Source organism: Epinephelus fuscoguttatus, linkage group LG3 (assembly GCF_011397635.1).
Source record: "Epinephelus fuscoguttatus linkage group LG3, E.fuscoguttatus.final_Chr_v1".
NCBI lineage: Eukaryota > Metazoa > Chordata > Actinopteri > Perciformes > Serranidae > Epinephelus > Epinephelus fuscoguttatus.
In genome coordinates, this window is record NC_064754.1 from 19,727,215 (window position 1) to 19,746,907 (window position 19,693).

The window sequence follows — 19,693 nt, forward strand, 5'->3', positions numbered from 1 at the left end:
TTAAAAACTGACAGTAGCAACGACTGTGTAGCATGTGGTCTCCTTAAATGTGAATCATTATATTCCAAGGGACATATTGCGAGTGCATTGTGTTTATTGCTCACATTATTGTTAAATATAAATGCTGACATCATAGATTTCTTCATTTTACATTTGCATAAAATATATATACTTCATGTATAAATCATTTCACATATAACATTTACTTCATCTGTAAATTACTTCACATATAAAATTAACTTCATTAATAAATCACTTCATTATCAATATAAACTCGACAACACTGAAGTATAAAAAGTGCTCAGCACAGTGCTCTGTATTTTCCTACCATTACTGAAATTCATCACAGATTATTGGTGAGCTTTCTCGTTATGATCTTCTGAAGGCAAAGATGCGACATCAACACTTTCGGTATGAGACCTGTAATTACATGTAGTGGTACCAATTTTGCCTATGACGAAGCAGAAATGTGCCATGTTTTACAGTCAGGAATATTTCAACTATGTAAGTGTAAGTGAGTTTGTTTCAAATGCCACAGGTTGGTTTTGGGGTCTTCTGGATATCCTGTGCATAAATACAGGGCCTCTATTTATGCGTAGGACATCTTGCCAAGGTAGTTGGCAGGCACGTATCCCCTTTGTCCGTTAGCCTCAGCTAACCACCACTCCTTGTTGCCTCCAAGGTCACAGAACTTAATGATGCGGACATGTTGGTACTCCTGCAAGGTCAGCTCCTGGTCACAGCGCGCTTGAAATGCATAGACAGCATAGAACTGTGGAAAGAGGCACAAATCAGTTGTAGCCTGGTGTGAAAACAAGCTGAACAAAAGCACTTCACAGTCAAATCTCAATTTACACTGACATCATTAAATGATATTTAAGTGTGTCTCCCAGTAAATCCAGAAGGTGGCACTGTTTATTAGCTTTCCGCAGGGACCTCATGTTACCACCAGTCTTAATTTTAATTGGTTACAATCTACTGACCCTTGTCAACACTTCATAGTTTAAGACCAATAACTGTGTCATGTTATGATGAAGATCAGAGGCATATTGGGTAGTCATGGCAGATAAAGACATGACAACAAGGAGGATGAAGCCTTGTAGAGTTGAAGCCAGAGTGACAGCACCATCATCATTTAATGTTACTCACCCCATTTAATTTCCAATGCGAGCCAAACAGAGACACTGTAAAGCTATCAAGTGTGCAGCCACTGCTCTAGCAGAGCTTCTACTCACCCAGTCTATATAACTGCACACCTCCAGTTTTACTGGCCCTCTATAATAACAAGCCTCATATTTTACAGGCGGAGTCTCATATGTGAGGAGGCACTTACAGCCGGTTAAAGTTACATGGCTTACTGAGCCGTTATTTTATTGTAATTATGAGGTTTATGTTCTGTGAGGTTTGTTGTGTTTCAGGTTTGTACCGTATCTTTCTGAATTCCTGATACTGCATGGGGGTCACTGTTTCACATGTGTGCACATGGGTATGTTTTTTCTTTCTGCTTTCTGTTGATCATATAAAACCTTGCAAGGGACATTTTAAAGAGAGATTTCACCCCAAAATCAAAAATACATATTTTCCCTCTTTCTTTTAGTGCTGTTTATCAGTCTAGATTGTTTGGGTGTGAGCTGCTGAGTTTGGGAGATATCAGCTGTAGAGATGTTTGCCTTGTCTTCAATGTAATGGAACTAGGTGGCACTCAGCTTGTGGTGCTCAGTGTGCCAAGAAAAATACATTTGAAAAACTCAACAGCAATGTCTCTTTCAAGAAATCATGAGCAGTTTCCTGTAGTAACTGTTTTCCTTCTACTGAACTACACTCACAATTGTATTGGTGCATAGCAGGAAGACGGCATCTACTGCTAGCTCACCTAGCACTACAGAGCTAGCTAACGTTAGCTCACCAAGGAGGAAGCCATCAAATGTTTACATCTAGTGCTGTCACGGGCACAAGCATCTTATCCATGAGTAGATGCACACTTCCTTCTGTGCAGTGATATGGTTGACAGGTGTAGTTAGATAAAGAAAATAGTTCCTACATGAAACTGCTCACAACAAACTCTGTGGATTATCCTGATTAACTGGGTCATGATTTCTGGAACGAGACATTGCTGTTGAGTTTTTTTAAATGTATTTTCCTGGAGCGTTGAGCACCGCAAGCCAAGTGCCATCTAGTTCCATTATAATGGAGAGTAGGCAGACATATCCAAGGCCAATATCTCCTCCCCTCAGCATCGCACATTAAAACAATCTAGACTGATTAATAACACTACAGGTAAGAGGAACAATATGCATTTTTGATCTTGGGGTGAACTGTCCCATTAAGCTTTCTGACTTAGACTGTTCTCAGGCTGACCAAAATCAGCTGAATCTTTTTTGCACATCTCCCTTCTTCTAAGCATTGCAGTATCCTAAAATGGTATCCCTACGGTGCAAGACCAGTTTTGAAAAACACATGCAGGCTACCACACACACCTGCTGAGAGTCACTGTCCAGTGTGTCCTCTAGGTCCTCAGGGCTGTCTGGCTCCCCCTGTAGTCCAGAGAGGGACGAGCTGCTGTCAGTGGTGTTGAGGTTGAAGCTGCGCAGGCTGCTGCTGCCACTGCCTGACACAAATAGGCTAAGGTCGTCAAAGTCCTCGTCCACCATGGCAGGCGGCTGCTGCTGCTGCTGCTCTTTGGCCATCTGGCCTGCCCGCTGGGAGTCCCTCAGAGGGTTGTACTGTTTCAGGAATGTGGAGTAGACGTAGCCCTGTGTACCTAACAGTGACACAAAGAGACAGTTTGTCAGGATGCCTGACTTCTGACTTAATTTTAGAAGGTTGGTAGCTAAATTGTTATCTTAGATTTCTAATTGGGGTGGAATTAATTTTGTCTATAGTGTATGAAACACTGAAAGCTTACAGTAAAATTCATCACAGCATCTCTTTTCACAAACAGTGTCCCAGTTACTCTGCATCATCTACTGCAGTAGTTCCCAACTGGTTGGTTGCAGTCCAAAAGTGGGTTGCGAGTCTATTCTGAATGGACCACAAGCAGTGTAAATTTCGTTGAAGAAAACTATGACGGACGTTTTTCATCAATGACTTCTTTTCCATGACGAAAGCAAAACTATGATGTGTTAGAAATAGATCTTGGTAATAGAAAGTAAGACAAAATCTATGTTTCATTTTCGTTGATGAGACAAGATGTGACGAAAATGTTAGTGGTGGACTATCAGACATTGAAAGCTAAGAACTGTCGTGCTTGTAATTATCCTCAAATGCTGCATTGGCAATGGGCTGGAAAAGTCCAGTAAATAGTCTGTTCCAGGATGTTTCGCTAGCCAGCAAAGACACTCACACCAGAGCAGCATCAGTTGACTAAAACATTTTGAATTTTCGACTAAACTTTCACTGAAGTACAGTGAGTTCCAGCACAAAGCTTTTTCTTTGAAGAGCCTTTTCCTACTATAGAGTGCATGACTAAGGAGCCCGGTCTTACTCCAAAGCCGTTGAAATCCAACGCTTGGGCAGTGATTTGTGGTGTCATAAGCCAACAAAAAAGGTGTCCTTTAACGTCAGCATGATACGCAGCTGGTTGCCATTATATTTTAACGGCACCCAGCAGTGGCGGGACAAGGATGTAACTTAGGGCAGCAAAAGTCAGAGTGGGGCTGGAGGGGTGGTGTCTAACAAACACCGACTTTCACCCAAGAGGGTGGTGTTCGTGTCCCGTAAGATTCTACAGCCAAACCCTGTTCTTTTTTCCTAAACTTAACCGTGCATTTGTGGCCTAAACCTGGCCATGTGTGTTTGTTGTTAAAGGGAAAAAAAACGTCAATTTGCTGTGTTGTACTGACGTAGTGTATTTATTTTGAAAGAGACTGTATGTAAAGGTTAAATTTCCTGTGAAAACGGAATGGTATCTTGAAAGTAGAGAACCTTAAACGGTGTCCCAGAACGTCAACAACCAGTGCACCCAGGGTACCCTGCACGACGTATGTGGATATGCAAGGTACCCTGACTGACCTGGTCAATCAGTATGTGACGAGGTCGGACTAAGAATGTGTTGAACTAATGGACAGCTACGTGACAGAGACAGCAAACTAACTCAACGGCATGCCTGAACGCAAGTATGACGCTAAATATATTAAACCGTGGACCTTGAACTAATGACTAAGGAGAAATCTGGACCCCGTGTCTAGACCAGTTGGGGACCACCGATCTACAGGACACATTGTCAACCATTTATATACAAACTATTTCTCTGGTAGTATTTCTTCAGTAGACTTCGGACATTAGTGCCAATAAAAACTGTTCTCAGCGAGGTCTGTGGACCTTGACAGACAAATCTCAGATTTTTTTTACAGTATTATAGTAAGGTAATTACAGAACAAACTGTACTTAATAAGACCTTTTCATTTGTTAATCAAGAGACTGCTTCCTATAAATAAATGTGCATCATCGCTGGAGTATAAATGTGTATTATATGAGTCTACATGTCTCACATTAAGGCTGTAAGCAGAAGCTAGAGCATTTGCTTATACAATCTTAAATCCATGTGAGCGAACTGAATGTGTAAATGTGAGGCAAGCATATTCATACTGTTGATATCAACAGAAGGATGAATAACAACTTCCTGGGAATGCTTCTAATCCCAGAGGAAAAGACAAGTCTGTGAAGAATGTACTTCGCACCAAGAAACATGAACACACTCTTTTTTTTTCTAGAGCTCTTAAAAAAAGGAAACTTGTTATTGTTGAGTACAGAGAGCCGCGCGTGCGTCGTCTTTCCGTCCTTGTTTCCGAATACCCATAGGGAGACGCTTTGTACTCTAGGTAACACTGCTTACAACGCGCAGCGGTTTGTTCCAAACAAGACATCGGGATCTCAGGTGCCTCTGCGAGATGTAGAGGGGAGATGGAGACAAGCTATGGAGTTGGCCCTGTTGTGAGGCAACCATCTCCAGAGGCAGGCAAAGAGGAACCGGCAACCATGACATCACAGGAGCCCCTGGGACTCATTCTTGTGTGCTGACTTGTCAGTGTCAGAAAGTAAAGTTTGGTGTGTGTCTGCACAGCCGCTGTCGTCTAACAGATGCAGGTGCACTTACAGAGGAATGTGTATTAAAGCAGACCTATACCCACCATACCTGCAGATCATCTACTCTGATAATTTACTTTGTCTTACTAACAGCATGCACTGAGAGCTACCTTGCCCCGAGGGTCTTTGTCCTTACAAACACACACATACACACACTTGCCTCCAGTATGAACTAGCCAGCGGCTGCTGCTGCCTAATGGGTCTGTGTCCTCCAGCAGGGCTACCAGCTCTCCCTCCAGCAGGCTGAGGTCCTGCTCCTGGCAGCCGTTACACTTCCTCTTCAGTTGGTACAAACGGCTAGGTGAGTATTCTGCCAGCAGCCAGGCGCGCTGTTCCTCGGTTTGATGCTGCACCTCCGGCATCTGGAGGACAGCACAGCACAAAGGGTGTAATTATTTGAAGTGGGTCTGGTGTGTGGGCACATGTCAGCATGTTGTTGGTTATCAGTGTACGAAGGAGGGTGGAAGGTAATAAGCTCCTGGAAGTAGGAGTTTCAAATAGATCTACACTCCATGTCCGAGCACAAGCACACTCATATATGCACAGATGTGTATGCATATCTGTACACCTACACACATATAGGTTTATCAGTCTCAGGGGACTGATACCTGGGGGGGATTTGGGTTGCCAGGTGCCCCAGTTAATCACAGCCTGGAGCTGTCCTCTGTGTCTGCCTTTGATAAGACTTATAGCTGCTCATTTATGGCTTGGAATTGCTTCAGAAAAAAAATTAAAACTCAGGGGAATATGTGTGACTTTTATTTTACCCTGGAGTCAATGAGAAGTTGACAGAAGCTGCTTCCACAGCTGACCAGGGATCTAAACAGGGCAGATTGAAGGCTAGAATTTGCATTATAGTCTCAAGTCCTGATGGGAATAATCTTTTCTATATTGTTTTCACTTTCTTACCGTTGCTTTCTTGTCCCGTTGTCTCTCGAAGCTCACTTTCCGCTCCATTAACTTCTGTGCGTTATCCTTGACGAACGTCAGATTGTTCAGCTCATCCATGATGCTGTTCTGCACTTCAGCGATGTTTGACAATGGAGCCTGGAAAGACAATCACAACACATATTAGTTTCAATAGTAAAGGTGCAGTGTGTCAGATTTAGGGGGATAATATAATAAGTTTTTTTTTTATTGTATCACCTGAAAATAAGAATTTTGTTTTCTTTACCATAGAATTAGACATTTATATTTACATGGGGAGCAAATCCTCGTCTATGGAAGCAGTTATGTTGCACTGTGTGTTTCTACAATAGCCCAGAGCAGACAAACCAAAACACTGGCTCTTGAAAAGGTCATTCATGCCTTTGCGTTTTTGCATTTGTGTGTTTTCGTGTCAGCCACAGATGTTTTTAATGTAAAACTGCTTCATTCAGTGTTTTTACCGGTTCAAATTCCTGGATCTATTTGTTTTGGAGAGGAAGAGATTTCTGTGGATAATATAGCTCAAGGTTAAAACCTTCTGAACATCTGAAATTTAACATTAACATACAGTCTCTTTCAAAATAAACGCACTGCATCGATACCAGGGTAACACCACGAACTTTTTTTCCTTCAACAGCAAACACACATGGCAACAAAAACACGTGGTTAAGTTTCAGCAACAAAAGGAAGTGGTTAGGTTTGGGACACGAACACCTCTCTCCGTTGAAGGTTGGTGTTTGTTTGACCCATCCACAACCCCTCCAACCAGCCCCACTTGGACTTTCACCACCTTAACTTACATCCTTGTCCTGCTGCGTTTCCCCCTGACGCCGCTGCTATTAAACTATAATGGCAACCGGCTGCGTATCATGCTTAAAGGGCGTCTTTTTCCGTTGGTTTCTGACACTGCAAGTCACTGCCCATGCGCCAGATTTCGACAACTTCGGAGTATGACCGGGCTCGCAAGACAGTGTTGGAGAAACACTGAGTTGTAATGGAATCTGCTTTATTCAGTATTTTTACCAGTTTAAATCACCGGATCTGTTTGTTTTGGAGATAAGGAGACCTCTGTGGATAATTCGGCTCATGGTAAAAACCAATGAACATTGATGGAATTCTAACCTGAAGAAGTTTCAGCTGGTTGTAATCTGCTAGATGCCACTAAATCCCCCTAAACCTTACACAGCGTTCCTCTGAATAGACTACAAATAAATGAATGTGATTTGAGTGTGGGATCCTCACCGGTAGCTGCTGTATGGATGGAGCACGAATGAGTATTTTATCCATCAGTCCTGTGAGCAGGGCTGTTAGACACACCACACAGTTGGTCAGGATAGTATAGGCGGCCATGTTGAACCTCTGCAACTCCTCCACCAGCAAGGCATTGATGGCTTCATAGTCCCTCCTGGCAGGACCAGGCGGGTCTACTGACACCAGCGAAGGAGTGGAGGAAGTGGTGGATGAGGATGAGGATGAAAAAGAAGAGGAGCGCTCCAGGCGGCTGCAGTAATCCAGCAATTTGTCATAACGCTTCTGGATGAGCTTCTGTGGGGCTGTGAACATGCCCTGCAGGGAGGAGAGAGGGGCGAGGACCAGGCGCTCCATGCTGTCTTTCTGGAGCAAGAAGTCAATGAGGCGGCAGAAGATGAATAGAGATATCCAGTGCTAGTCTACACATTTTCATTAAGTCCTCTGTGTTATGCATTCTGTACATGCAAACAGGTATTTTTACTGTGTTTTTATATGATTTTTCTTTTGTTTTTAGAATGCAGCAGCACCTTTAATTTACAAGTGGAGAAAAGCAAAGTACGCCTTAACGTTAACACTGAATACATAACAACAGAGCTGCTCCAGCTTGATTTGCATGCTGACAAATGAGGGGTAGTGATGTTATTCGGCTTACAGTAAGGCTTTAGCAGACTTCATCTATCCTAGTTTGCAAAATGTAATGGGTAGTACTTTACATGAAGTAAAGAGAAATGCTTCTTTGGTGAAAATGTTCTGTTTCCTGAGAGCATCTACCCGTTACAGCTGTCATGTTTTCATTATGGCAGACACAATGGATCCCTTTTCACACAAAATAAGTCTGTCACTTTTCTTCACAAGAGTACACATGCCTTTGTGTACACTTATTTTGTAAAGCTTATTACAGACTTTGGTTTGAGGCAGTGCTAAACTGCTGCAGTGAAGTGAGCTGCTGCACAAAGAGTCTTATTCAAAGGTGTAGTTATCTTGAAATTGGCCACAGTGCAATCCACAGAGAGGAGAAGGGCAGGAAAGGGAAGGCTGCAGAGTTACGGAGGGACCTAGCAGGAAGGTTAGAGGCAGAGAAGAAGAGGATTAATATAACGGAGAGAAGACAGGTAGCTGTGGGCAAAGTGACAGATGACTCGTAGTGGGAGGGTGAATGGGAGGTCATGTAGGAACAGGACAGCAAAGCAAGGACAGACGCGGATACAGAAGATTCAAGGAGGAGAGGAATACGCTGGATAGTAAAGTAAATGATGCCTTGAATGAAACTCATACATTATACAAAAGCTGCACTTACAAAGTGCTTATAGGGGTCATTTCCATTATTGTGCGATGAGCCGTTTGTGTCATTTTTGTTTGGATCCTTGATCATGTCCTCCATGTCTTGGACATTCTGAACAGCTACAGACACCATTTCCTGCAGAACAGACACCAAAAGGAATAGTCTCAGAGAGTTGACAGAATATTTAAAACCATTAAACACACGCACACACTTTTTGTAGTAGGGCACGCTAATATGTTCCTACCTGAGTGTGCTGCAGATACCATTGAACATTCTTGACCAGCTGCCTTACAGCTTTCTCCAGACTCCTGAACAGCTTCTCCTCTTTATCGAATACTTCATCTCTCACCTACAGACGCAAGAGTTTAAATATGTTGCCTGAATAGTAGCCTTTGTATTTACAGATGCATAAAAGCAGCAATTTGGAGATCAAACATGTATCTTTAGGCCAGAAAACTTTATTCTATGAATTATTTAAAGGTCCAGTGTGTAGGAGTTAGGGGAACATGTTGGCAGAAATGAAATCTAATATAATAAGTATGTTTTCTTTGGTTTATAATCACCTGAAAATACAAATTGTTGTGTTTTTGTTAGCTTAGAAAGAGCTGTTTATATCTACGTAGGGAGTTGGTCCTCATTTACAGAGACTGCCATGTTGCACCACCATGTTTCTACAGTAGCCCAGAAGAGACAAAACTAAACACTGGCTCCAGGGAGGGACACTTGGGTTTTGTGTCAGCCACTGTAGTTAGCAGCCCCTCCGTGACAAGAGGGTCGGAAAAACACTGCTTCATTCAGTGATTTTTACCAGTTTTAATCACTGATCTGTTTGTTTTGAGTACAAAGATACCTCTGTGGATAATTTGGCTCATGGTAACTACCACTTGAACGTCTGGATTAGAAATAAGGTGAGCACACACTAAGCTATCAGAGAAAAAAGATGAGTACACATTAGCAGATGCTGGGTTAGCAGCCCATCTGTGACATGCCAAACAGAGTCAGAAAAACTCTGATTTGTGACATGAAACTGCTTTATTCAGTGTTTTTACCAGTTTTAAGCACCTGGTCCGTTTGTTTTGGAGAGGAAGAGGCCTCTGCCGATAATTCAGCCTCCAGTACAAAACTGCTGAACAATGAACACTGGTTTTAAATTGCAACCAGAAGTTTCACCTGGTTGCAATCTGCAGCCCTCACTGCTAGATAAATCCCCCTAAATCTTACACACTGCTCCTTTAAACTGTCAGTTCAACAAGACTCATCACTTTTATTCCATGTCTTTCACTGTATTTTACCTGTGGTTCAACTCCAGTGAGGATCTTGAGATAGCCAGCAAACCTGTCGCCTTTCTTCCTGATAGAGTGGATGTTGAACTTGTTCAGTTTGCCCCTCAGTGTGCCTTCATCTTCTGATCGCTTATACTTCATAACTGAGAATGAACAGGAAGACAGAACAAAAATTGAAACAAGAGACGATCATTTACAACGAACCAGCCATCACTGATAAAATATGCTTGCATGTGTCAGTGTAAGTTAAATCTCACCTATATCCTTGCGTCTCTTGAACTCATTGATGTTAACATTGATGATCTTGGCAGCAGTGAACGCCTCCTGCAGTGGCCGATAGTCAGGGTGGTCTTCAGGTGTGGCGTGCCACAGCTCTCCGAGCAGCAGCGGGTACTTCATGATCCTCTGGACTGGCTTGATGAGCAGTGAACCCATGTTCAGCAGGGTGGGTTTCCCTCTGTGCAAATAAATATAACTGTCAGTAAACAATGATTAACATAAATTGTTACAACCTACAGAGCAGAGATTCAGAAATTAAGACAATAATCAAGATCTATATATGATAGTGTATTCATTATGGAAATCAGTTTATTTCAAATGCCAACATAAATGTTTCATTACTTACTCTTGGTCGTAGATTTTCCTGTAATTACAAAGAAAAAGAAACAGTCACCACCACGATTATTCACTTTAATTAATAATGTTTAGAATATCAGTGAAGTTATAAATAATGTTTAAAAATGTTTGGAGGAATTGACTGGACTCACTTTAGAGCTAATACACATGTGGTGAAATGTTGCTGTATTTCTTCCTCTTTCTCGTAGGATTTGAGCGACATGTTGGCATCATCATGATGGTAACAGTAAATCTTGTAAACATCTTCTAAAGCTGCCTTTGCCTGGATGAATATGTCTCCTTCAAATAAAATGGGATCTCGTTAGATCTTTTGCCAAATATGAACCGGTGCAGTAAAAGTCAACACTTAAATCAGACAAGAGTGAAAACGGCATTACCTATAACAACTGCCTCTGGATCAGGGTCAGCCCTGGCCTCATGCAGTCTGTGAAGGAGCGCTGCAGATACCTCACACACTGTCTCCATGTTGGTGAACAACCTGTCGACATCCACAACCTAACAGAGGGTGAGGAAATCAAATGTTGAATACAAATGAAACAATCAAAATCAGCTTAAACTGTAGTGCATTGTCTCTCAAAATACCAGCAGACCAGAATCTTTACTGTGTAAACAAGCTAAAATGTATATCAATTCCCCCTTAGAGTCACCCCTTGTCTTAACATTACAGAGTTGATTCCTTATAATTTAAGTTTTATTGATTCTCCCCTTCATTAAGAATCCTGAAAAACATCTACCTGCAAATTTCGTAGAGGCTGAACGACCTCTCTGATGCACAGCTCCAGGTCTGTGAGGAAGTCCTTTTCAGTCTGCACCAGCTCCTGAATGACTTTCGCCCTGCGGTTCATCTTCCTCAAACGGATCTCCTCCGGGTCCACCGTCGGAGAGTGGATTGTGGACAGGTCTGGTGGTGTCATTTTCTCTGTGGAAAGATGACATTATAAGATTAGTATAAAATGAGCAGTCTCATATGACAGCTTCTGGTCGAATGAGTCATACCGGTCATACAAGGATATGGAAAACTACTGATGTGAGTGCACAGGGGATGTTTGTACTCCCCCTCCCCACCGCCCCAATAAAAACCAACATGTTCTCACTCTGACCTCGGCACATATCGACGTTTGGTCATGGACTTTCTACGTGCAGATAAGACATGAAAGGTTACCTGGGTGCGTTGGTTTATTCTGGGAGGCTGTGTCAATTTCTGCCTGTTAGGGCCGTTTCATAATGCAAGCTAGGGTACTTGAAATTAACCACTTTTTGTTATTCACAGAGGAGGCGGGTATGAAATATGGCAGGGGCGGAGGAAAAACTTTGCGAACTCGTACGGGCACACCCCCATTTATATGATTGTTCTAGTGCCCTGCATTCTAGCAGTACTAGCTAGCCGGAATGTACCGGTGACTCTACTACCCCCTATTGCACAAGTGATGTATTGCATTTCAAGTGTTGCCTGCGTTGCTTGCATTCAGTGCGTTGACTATGAAAGGATAAATGCACATCGGTAAAACACTGTGAATTGACGTTTTTTGCCCTCAACAACTAACGCACGTGGTCGGATTCAGGCAACAAAAACATGTGGTTGGATTTAGGAAAAAAGAATAGGGTTTGGCTTTATAATATTACGGGAAGCGAATACCTGTCTCCCGAGTGGAAGTTGTTGTTTGTTGGACCCATCAACCTTCATTGCCTTAAGTTTCATTTATGTCCCGCTGCATTTCCCCTTGACGCCGCCAAGTGGTTAAAGGATGGCTTTTTCGTCAGTGTCTGTACGTTGCAAGTCATTGCCCAAGCGCAGGATTTCCACGACTTTGGAGTGAGACCAGTTTGAAACATGGAAGTAGCAGAGGACATTTGTTTTGACAAAGTGCTAAAATGCAGCTCATAGATGCAACAGTGCCTTTCAGTAAGTAAAAGCATAGACTGCGGAGGTCTATGCCCAGGTAACTTTTAGACTCTGATATGATATTTTTATGAATAAAAGATTTTTTTCTCAAAACGTGTACTTTAAAAGCACCAAGCGATGTCGGTTACTGTCACCCACTCCCACTGACTGCTGCATCATCTGCTGGTTTGGCAATGCTACTGAGGCACAGACAAATATCATCAGATAAACTGTTACACCGTCAGTAAACTAATACTTTACCATATATGGAATGCATCTATGGAGACAGAATGATTAAGAAGGTAAATAACATCATGAGGCACCCCCTTGCCTCCTCATTTAATCTGTTGCCATCTGGGCGATGGTGTTGCCCCCCTCTGTTCACTAAAAATAGAGCCAAGTTTTCATTTGTTCCACAAGCCATTATGTTTTTATATAGGTAATGGACTAGCAACGTATCTCATATGCACTGTGGCTGCTCCTTCCTGGTTCTAAAGGATGTCCAGCTGGTCTGGCCTTTCCCCCTCCTAGTATGTGTATGGATATTTGAATGAATCTTTCTGTTTTGTCTTTTTATGTCTATTGATGATTTCTTTATCTCTGTAAGTGACCTTCATGATATTGGCATGTGTATATGGTGACTTTGTGATGTTCTGATGAAATGGCTGTGATTATGCTGCAAACCAATTTTCTCATAGGGACAAATAAAAGTATCTGTCTGCTGCGATGCACATTTACCTCAGCAATCATAGAGGATAATCTGAGCGTTTGTGTTTCAATACGTGTGTTCATTGTGCATACAGATGTGTGTGTGGTCTAAGACTAAAACAGTCTTCTGTAGTGTCATTAAATACATTAGTAATATAAGCCTTTTGTCAGTTTCAATGCATATGTCTCCCACCCTCTTTGCATGCCTTGAAATTATGCCCCACCCCCCCACCCACTTATTCAGATTTATTCCATGGTCCATGCTTTAAAGTGGTAGTTGCAAAATGAAGCAACTATGTGTGGTTGAAGCAGGAAGTATGTTGATATTTCCACTGAAAAATGATGCAGAAAAGGCAAAAAACGGTGCAGAAAATTCACCAGAATGCAGGAAAAATTAAGTGTTTGATGCTGAAAATTTCATGGAGGACCCACAGACCCTCCAACTTCATATGTGTGCTCACCAAATGTTGAAAAAATAAAACTATGACCTTGTGTGAGTGCACTCACATTTTGCTGTTAATCTGCCATTTCACCCCAAAATGTTCAGTATGTGTTTGCCAACATTCCCAGCCATCTGTGTGCATTTTCTAGAAATGCTGGTAAACACCGTGCCCCTGTGGGCTGTGCATGCTTGGAAAAAAACCTACATCTCTTTCTAACGCATCCTGCTTGACGCCTGAGCAGCCATCAGTATTTCACGGTGATATAATTATTTTGACTCGAGCGCCAAAAGGCCTCACTTAACATGCCAGTCAGGCTCACTTCTCTTTTTTTATTGCTCTGCTGCCTAATCAGTCTGTGGCTGCTCTGTGCTTTGCATGGCAGGCAGGAGTGTCTGTTCAGGGAAGAGGGATGCTTCCTTGCTGCCTAATCAACGACACACACCGCTTCCTTCTCTGGAGGGGGAGAGAGAGAGAGAGAGAGAGAGAGAGAGGAGGAGGAGGAGGAGGCAGAGGGCTGCGGGGCTTGTGTCAGGTTACAGAACTAATCGTGCCGCTGATGTAATGCTCCGTCGTGCTCAGGCATTCCATCTGCTCAGACTGGGAGTGTGTGGGGGGAGTGGTACACAGTGATGAACGCACACCTACCTATGCAAGGACACATACACACACTGACACTGATTCATACAGGGAGGGATACATACCCAGTGTCATGCATGCACATACAAAATGCCTCCTCAGTGTCACACATATACACACAGACAGTAAACTTGCATATCACTGGACTGTAGGAGGTTCAACTTTGTATTTAATTACAGCCAAGGCACCATATTCATATAGAAAAGAATAATGTACAGATTAACTAACCAGGTAATGATTAGCACAGTCACACCCTTTGTATATGTTCTCAATACTGTAATCCTGAGTTTTGACCACATTTTTTTGCACACAATAAAAAAAGTAGGCAAAATCGAAATTGCACTGTCAGCAAAACAAGTAGGGCAGGAATAGGGGCATTCTTCTTTATTTCCTAAATATCCTTACTGTTTCATTTTCAGAAAACAACCCTTTTGTTTCCTTGTTCAGGCAACAGGAATGACCAGTCACAAATGCTGTGAATGAAACTACATGTCGTCATGACTGAAAGGTATCATAACTAGCATCTGAAGCTGAGTAGAATGGGTCATCATGTGTCTCTGTCCAGTCGACAGTACTTTCTCTTGGATGCAAACACTGTACAGATTGTTCACACCTGACTGACTCTGGCAGAGATCTGATCACAGACCACTTGCAACACTGCATACAGTTACACCTTACATTTTCCTTTTTTCCCTGAGATACAGGAATAAAACGAACACCGGCAGAGGTGAATCATCACCTCTCTGGAGATCTCAACACAAACTGAGGGTTATTATTTTCTGCGGGTACTCCAGCTTCCTCCCACAGTCCAAAGACATGCAGGTTAATTGGTGACTCTAAATTGCCCGTAGGTGTGAATGTGACTGTGAATGGTTGTCTGTCTCTATGTGTCAGCCCTGTGATAGTCTGGTGACCTGTCCAGGGTGTACCCTGCCTCTCTCCCAATGTCAGCTGGGATAGGCTACAGCACCCCTGCGACCCCCAAGAGGATAAGCGGTTAGAAAATGGATGGATGGGGGCGCCAGTGGCTTAGTGGTAGAGCAGGCGCCCCATGACACTTGTCTGTCCTATCAATTAAAGGCTAAAAAATATCTTAAGCCCCAAAAATATCTTTAAAAAAAAGAAGAAAATGGATGGATGGATGTTCTTCCCATTGTATCTTGATAAAGATTATGTTGTAATACCTGTTTTAAATGTGGTCACCTGCGGTAAAGTTGGTGTATCAGTTAAAGCTGCTATAACCTCATCCCCATTTTTCATCTCCTCTGAATGACTGCATACAACGCAACAGGTAAAACTAACAATAGTACTTATAGTAAAAGCATGTAAGGGAAGCTCTGTGTGACTAAACCATACTGTGCCGTCATAAACCTTATCCTTTGGTAGTTATTAATAAACAAAAGCGTAGATTTCCAGGAGGGATTCAATATTTGGAGCATGTGCATTTAATTTAAAAAGATTTAAATAGCAATGGAGTTTTATTTTGACAAAAAATGAAGGACATTTACATTTACACTATAAATGAATGCAGGAAAAGCACAAACTGGTGCACAAAAAATCACCAGAATTAAGGGAAATTAAGTGTTTGAAGTCCAAAGTTTTCTGTTGGAGGATCCCTGTTTTGAATTTTCCCCCTGATATTGAATTAAAAACTACACCCTTGGCCTGATAACACTTGAGAAACATTCAAGGTCATCTGTTGTATGCATCTAATGAAGCTTTGGAATAATAAGTGTTCAAGATATTTCCACCTCTTATTGTGGAATAACATTTTACATCATTATAGTAGCATCAGAGAAAGTGTTTTACTGGAGGAAATGTTATGTAACAGAAGTATCTCATTCATGTTTCAACACTATCATGAAGTGTCACGTGTCTATGCGTGAAAAAACACCCCAGAACCAGTGAAAACCTCCACCCGTGAGAAAAGGCCCCATAATGATAGATCAAGTGTGAATTCCTGGTGGCTCGCTCGCACAGAGGTGCAAAAAAAAATAAATAAATAAAGATTCTCTTGAAAGCATTTTGAATTGTGTTTCTAAGTTGTGAGAGCTGGCCTTGACAGATCCCCCCACATTGACACATTCACAGTGTTACAAAAAAAAATGCATTACACCAGCAGCAGACCTCAAACTGTGCTGACTTCTCCTTTTACCGCATTATGTTTGGTGAGGTATGGTTGCCGGCACAGGAGTTCCCATGAAAGTGGATACAGAGCTTTTCACTGTTCAGCCCATTGAAAGGGATCTAACAGACAGCCCCAGAACAGAATACAAGGCATGGTGTATCACGTATCGCTAGGCAAGAAAAACCTCATGTCGTAAAATAGGAGAATACCGAGAATATGTTTTGGATAAAGCTAACAATTAAAAAAATACCTGAAACTGTCTACACTAAAAAGATTTATTCTAACTTAAAAGGAAGTTAAGTATGTTGCCAATCATTTAAAGAAGCCATATAATGAAGCCATAAGGTGACACACACTCACAGTCCAGTCCACAAACAATATAAAACCACCTCAAAGTAACCTGCGCCATGAATGTTTTCCGGGTAAATACATATTTAGTTTATTACTGTCCTTTCATGTCAATTTTCTGCTGGTAAATCATTGCCGGAACCATTATATCTAGTTTCTGTGAATAATTAGACACACTGATGTCATGTTGCCATGGCTCTGCGGCTTGACCAACCTGTCTGACAAGCAGATGAGAACTGGCTGTCGAGCAGCAGCAGCTCACATGTTTCCTCTTTCAGTGAAGTCATCAGTCTGTCAATATTTGCAATGGTAATACCACTGTAAATATGTAATGCCTCTCGTCAGGTGTGAGGCTAAAGTCAAACAGGGGAGGGCGATTGGTTTACTGAAAACACCCCGGTGTGTTTTTGACAACCCTGCCTGCCATTATGCAGGTGGGCCAAGAAAACAGAAAGTGCAAAGGAGTAGAGAGTGTCTCTATTTCAGGTAAACAGAGCAGATGCTGATAAGGCAAGTGTGTGTGTGTGTGTGTGTGTGTGTGTGTGTGTGTGTGTGTGTGTATGAGAGAAAGCTATCTTATCAGTTCAACACTAAGTGAGAAGTGTGTTATACTTTGCTGATTCAAACAAAGTGCCACTTGTCATTTTGGCATGTGACGTGATGCGTTCATAGAAAAAGGAAACGCAGGAACAAGTGGCACAGGAAAGTCTACATGCTTTGGCTAATCTTTAATGGTGACCCAATACTGACACGGTGATGTCAGTCATTTTGCCTGAAGTGCAGCATTCCCAGCCACTGACTGCACTCTAAGGACAGGTGAAGCCAGTTTATCCAAATCGTGGACATCATGTGTGTTGTGTCAGCAGTTGTCATGAGGAACCATAGGCTACAGCTGGGGCCTGACAATATGGATTTTTTTTTTTATCTCAGCTCTTTCTCCTCTCCAGCTTGTTCTTACTTTCCAGGTCAAACAATGCATGTTACATTCAAACCAAACTGTAACACCAATCGTCTGACATCTCTTGAAACTCTTTTGGTAAACTTGATGATGAAAAATAATCCGTACGCCCCTCTTCGCACGTCATGGGTGTCTAGGTCTTGTTTACAAGCTGGTCTGGAACACTTCTAAAGCCACTCCTCTGTGCCTGAGTTTGGAGCGCAGTTTGCATATGTGGCTTCATCCCTGTGGGAGTATCTCCTGCTCAACACATAGTAACACAACAGGTGCCCGGTAGGCAGAGCAGTGCGTTCTCTATGTGTGTGTGTTGAATTGTTGCCCTCAAGCCATAGAGTCTGCTCTTATAACTTATATGTATTTAAAGTTCTCTTATACAATGTGTCATCAACAGGATTGCAATGTAAAGAGTTGAGAGACTTGTCTGACGTGTGTATAGATTGTTGCCATAGTTTTGACCCCTGGGGAGGTCATTAGCTGGTGTACCTTTAAGTTTGGCGCTGTACTCCGTCTTGTCAGACTGGCTCCTTCTCACCAGCGTCCCCAGGTTGATGTCACCTTTGGCTGTGTCCTCAGCCACGATGGTGTCCGTCTTCCTCCTCTCCAGGTAACGCAGGAACACAGGCCGGTTCCTCCTCTTTATCACTTTGTCTTTTTCCTTCTCCTTCTCACCCCCGCTGGCCTCGTTGGGATCCATGGCGAGGCCGTCAGCTCCCTCTCAGAGCAGTCAAGGAGAAAAGAAGGGGAAGAGAGAGGGACAGGAAGAGGGAGAGAGAAGCAGAGAGAGAGAGAGAGCCTGGGAAGTACAACAGGTGTAGTGTTCAGTGTGCACTGACTGTCAGCTCTGCACAGGTAATCTAGCTCCTCCCTGTGTCTACCTGTCATGAGAGCTATGTGGCCACACCTCTGTGCTGCTGTGCTATGCTTCTTCCCTTAGAGTGGTCCAGGGAGAAGGTTTGATGCCGGAGTAGTGACCACCAGCTAAAATCCTCTGTTCATTTTTACTATAATAAATGTCCTCAATATAACACACATGTGAGACCTCACGGAGACGCTGCAAATGGGACAACTGTTGACAAGGAAGTATTTATGGAAATGGCCAGGGTGTTGTAAATCACACTTGCCAATACAGAGAGCTTTACATTTACACAATGAATAAATTAATTCCGAATCAAATAGGTTTAACATTTTGTGTCTACAGTGTACTCTTTAACTGTGGGGAAAAAGCAAACCTTTCAACAAGTCAAGCTGTGAGCAGCTGAGCTTATGTCAAATACAGTAAATGGATTCAACAAGTCTTAAATGAGTTAAAGAAAATCATGCACAGGAAATATTTGCCACATTGTACCACTGTAATGTGTCTGATTTAGGGGGATATAGGCCTATTGGCAGGAGCGGAGTATAATATAATAAGTATGTTTTCCTTAGTGTAAAATCACCTGGAAATAAGAATTGTCGTGCTTTTGTTACCTTAGAATGAGCCATTTCAAGCGAGTCCTTTTTCATGCAGTTCGCCATGTTGTTTCTACAGTAGCCCAGAATGGACAAACCATAGATATATAGACATGTATAGGGCCATTCACATTTTGTGTTATCACATCAGTGATGGTGGAAATTTTGAGCGGCAAACACTTGATTTCCTGCATTCTAGTGAGTCCTTATGGACCAATTTCTGCCTTTTGTGCATCAATTTATGGCTTAAACGTCTTTGATTTTGTCAAAATAAAAGTCATGCTACTTTCATGTTTTTTATTGGAGGGGTGGGGGGTCGTGTTCCCTGCATCCCCCCTGAAATCTACACCTACACTTGTATGTGCTGACTAATGGCTGTCTGGTTAGTGTTTTTTAGTTGTTATAATAATAATACATTGGATTTGTAAACTGTTTATAGGATACTCAAAGACGCTTTACAGAGAGCAACAACAGCAATCAATCAAAAAAAAAAAACATTTATAGGGAGGTAGGGAGGGAAGTAGTTCAGAGAGGGCGACGTACACTGAATTTAAAGGCTATGGGCAGTTTTGAAAAGGTGTGTTTTGAGGTTTTTCTTGAAGGTGGAGGGTGAAAGACTGGGAGTTAAGATTGCAAAACACCGATAATCAAATTTTTTTTCCCTTTACAAAAAAATA

At 42.3% G+C, this 19,693-nt stretch overlaps 1 protein-coding gene across 2 annotated transcripts; it reads right to left on the reverse strand.

Moving 5' to 3' along the window:
* Nucleotides 1–76: 76 nt before the first annotated feature.
* On the reverse strand, nucleotides 77–18,393 carry arhgef38 (Rho guanine nucleotide exchange factor (GEF) 38). Of its 2 annotated transcripts, XM_049571916.1 has the most exons (14): nucleotides 18,051–18,393; nucleotides 11,199–11,383; nucleotides 10,842–10,959; nucleotides 10,596–10,743; nucleotides 10,454–10,471; nucleotides 10,086–10,285; nucleotides 9,838–9,971; nucleotides 8,790–8,894; nucleotides 8,561–8,680; nucleotides 7,255–7,626; nucleotides 5,995–6,132; nucleotides 5,246–5,447; nucleotides 2,478–2,761; nucleotides 77–772 (listed from the first exon to the last, which is right to left on the reverse strand). In XM_049571916.1, the coding sequence occupies exons 1-14, from the start codon at nucleotides 18,259–18,261 to the stop codon at nucleotides 590–592; spliced, it is 2,418 nt and encodes an 805-aa protein (XP_049427873.1). In that variant the 5' UTR covers nucleotides 18,262–18,393; the 3' UTR covers nucleotides 77–589. The 2 variants fall into 2 exon arrangements, with proteins under 2 accessions (XP_049427873.1, XP_049427874.1); XM_049571917.1 differs by lacking the exons at nucleotides 77–772; nucleotides 2,478–2,761; nucleotides 5,246–5,447; ... (5 more) ...; nucleotides 10,086–10,285; nucleotides 10,454–10,471 and having other exon boundaries at nucleotides 10,592–10,743.
* Nucleotides 18,394–19,693: the final 1,300 nt, after the last annotated feature.

Coding starts and splice junctions, on each gene's coding strand:
- arhgef38 (XM_049571916.1), bottom strand. CDS start 18,261: ATGGATCCCAACGAGGCCAGCGGGGGTGAGAAGGAGAAGGAAAAAGAC. Junction 5,448..5,994: donor AACGGGACAAGAAAGCAACG/GTAAGAAAGTGA, acceptor GCTGTCCTCCAG/ATGCCGGAGGTGCAGCATCA. Junction 773..2,477: donor TGGACAGTGACTCTCAGCAG/GTGTGTGTGGTA, acceptor CTCTTTCCACAG/TTCTATGCTGTCTATGCATT.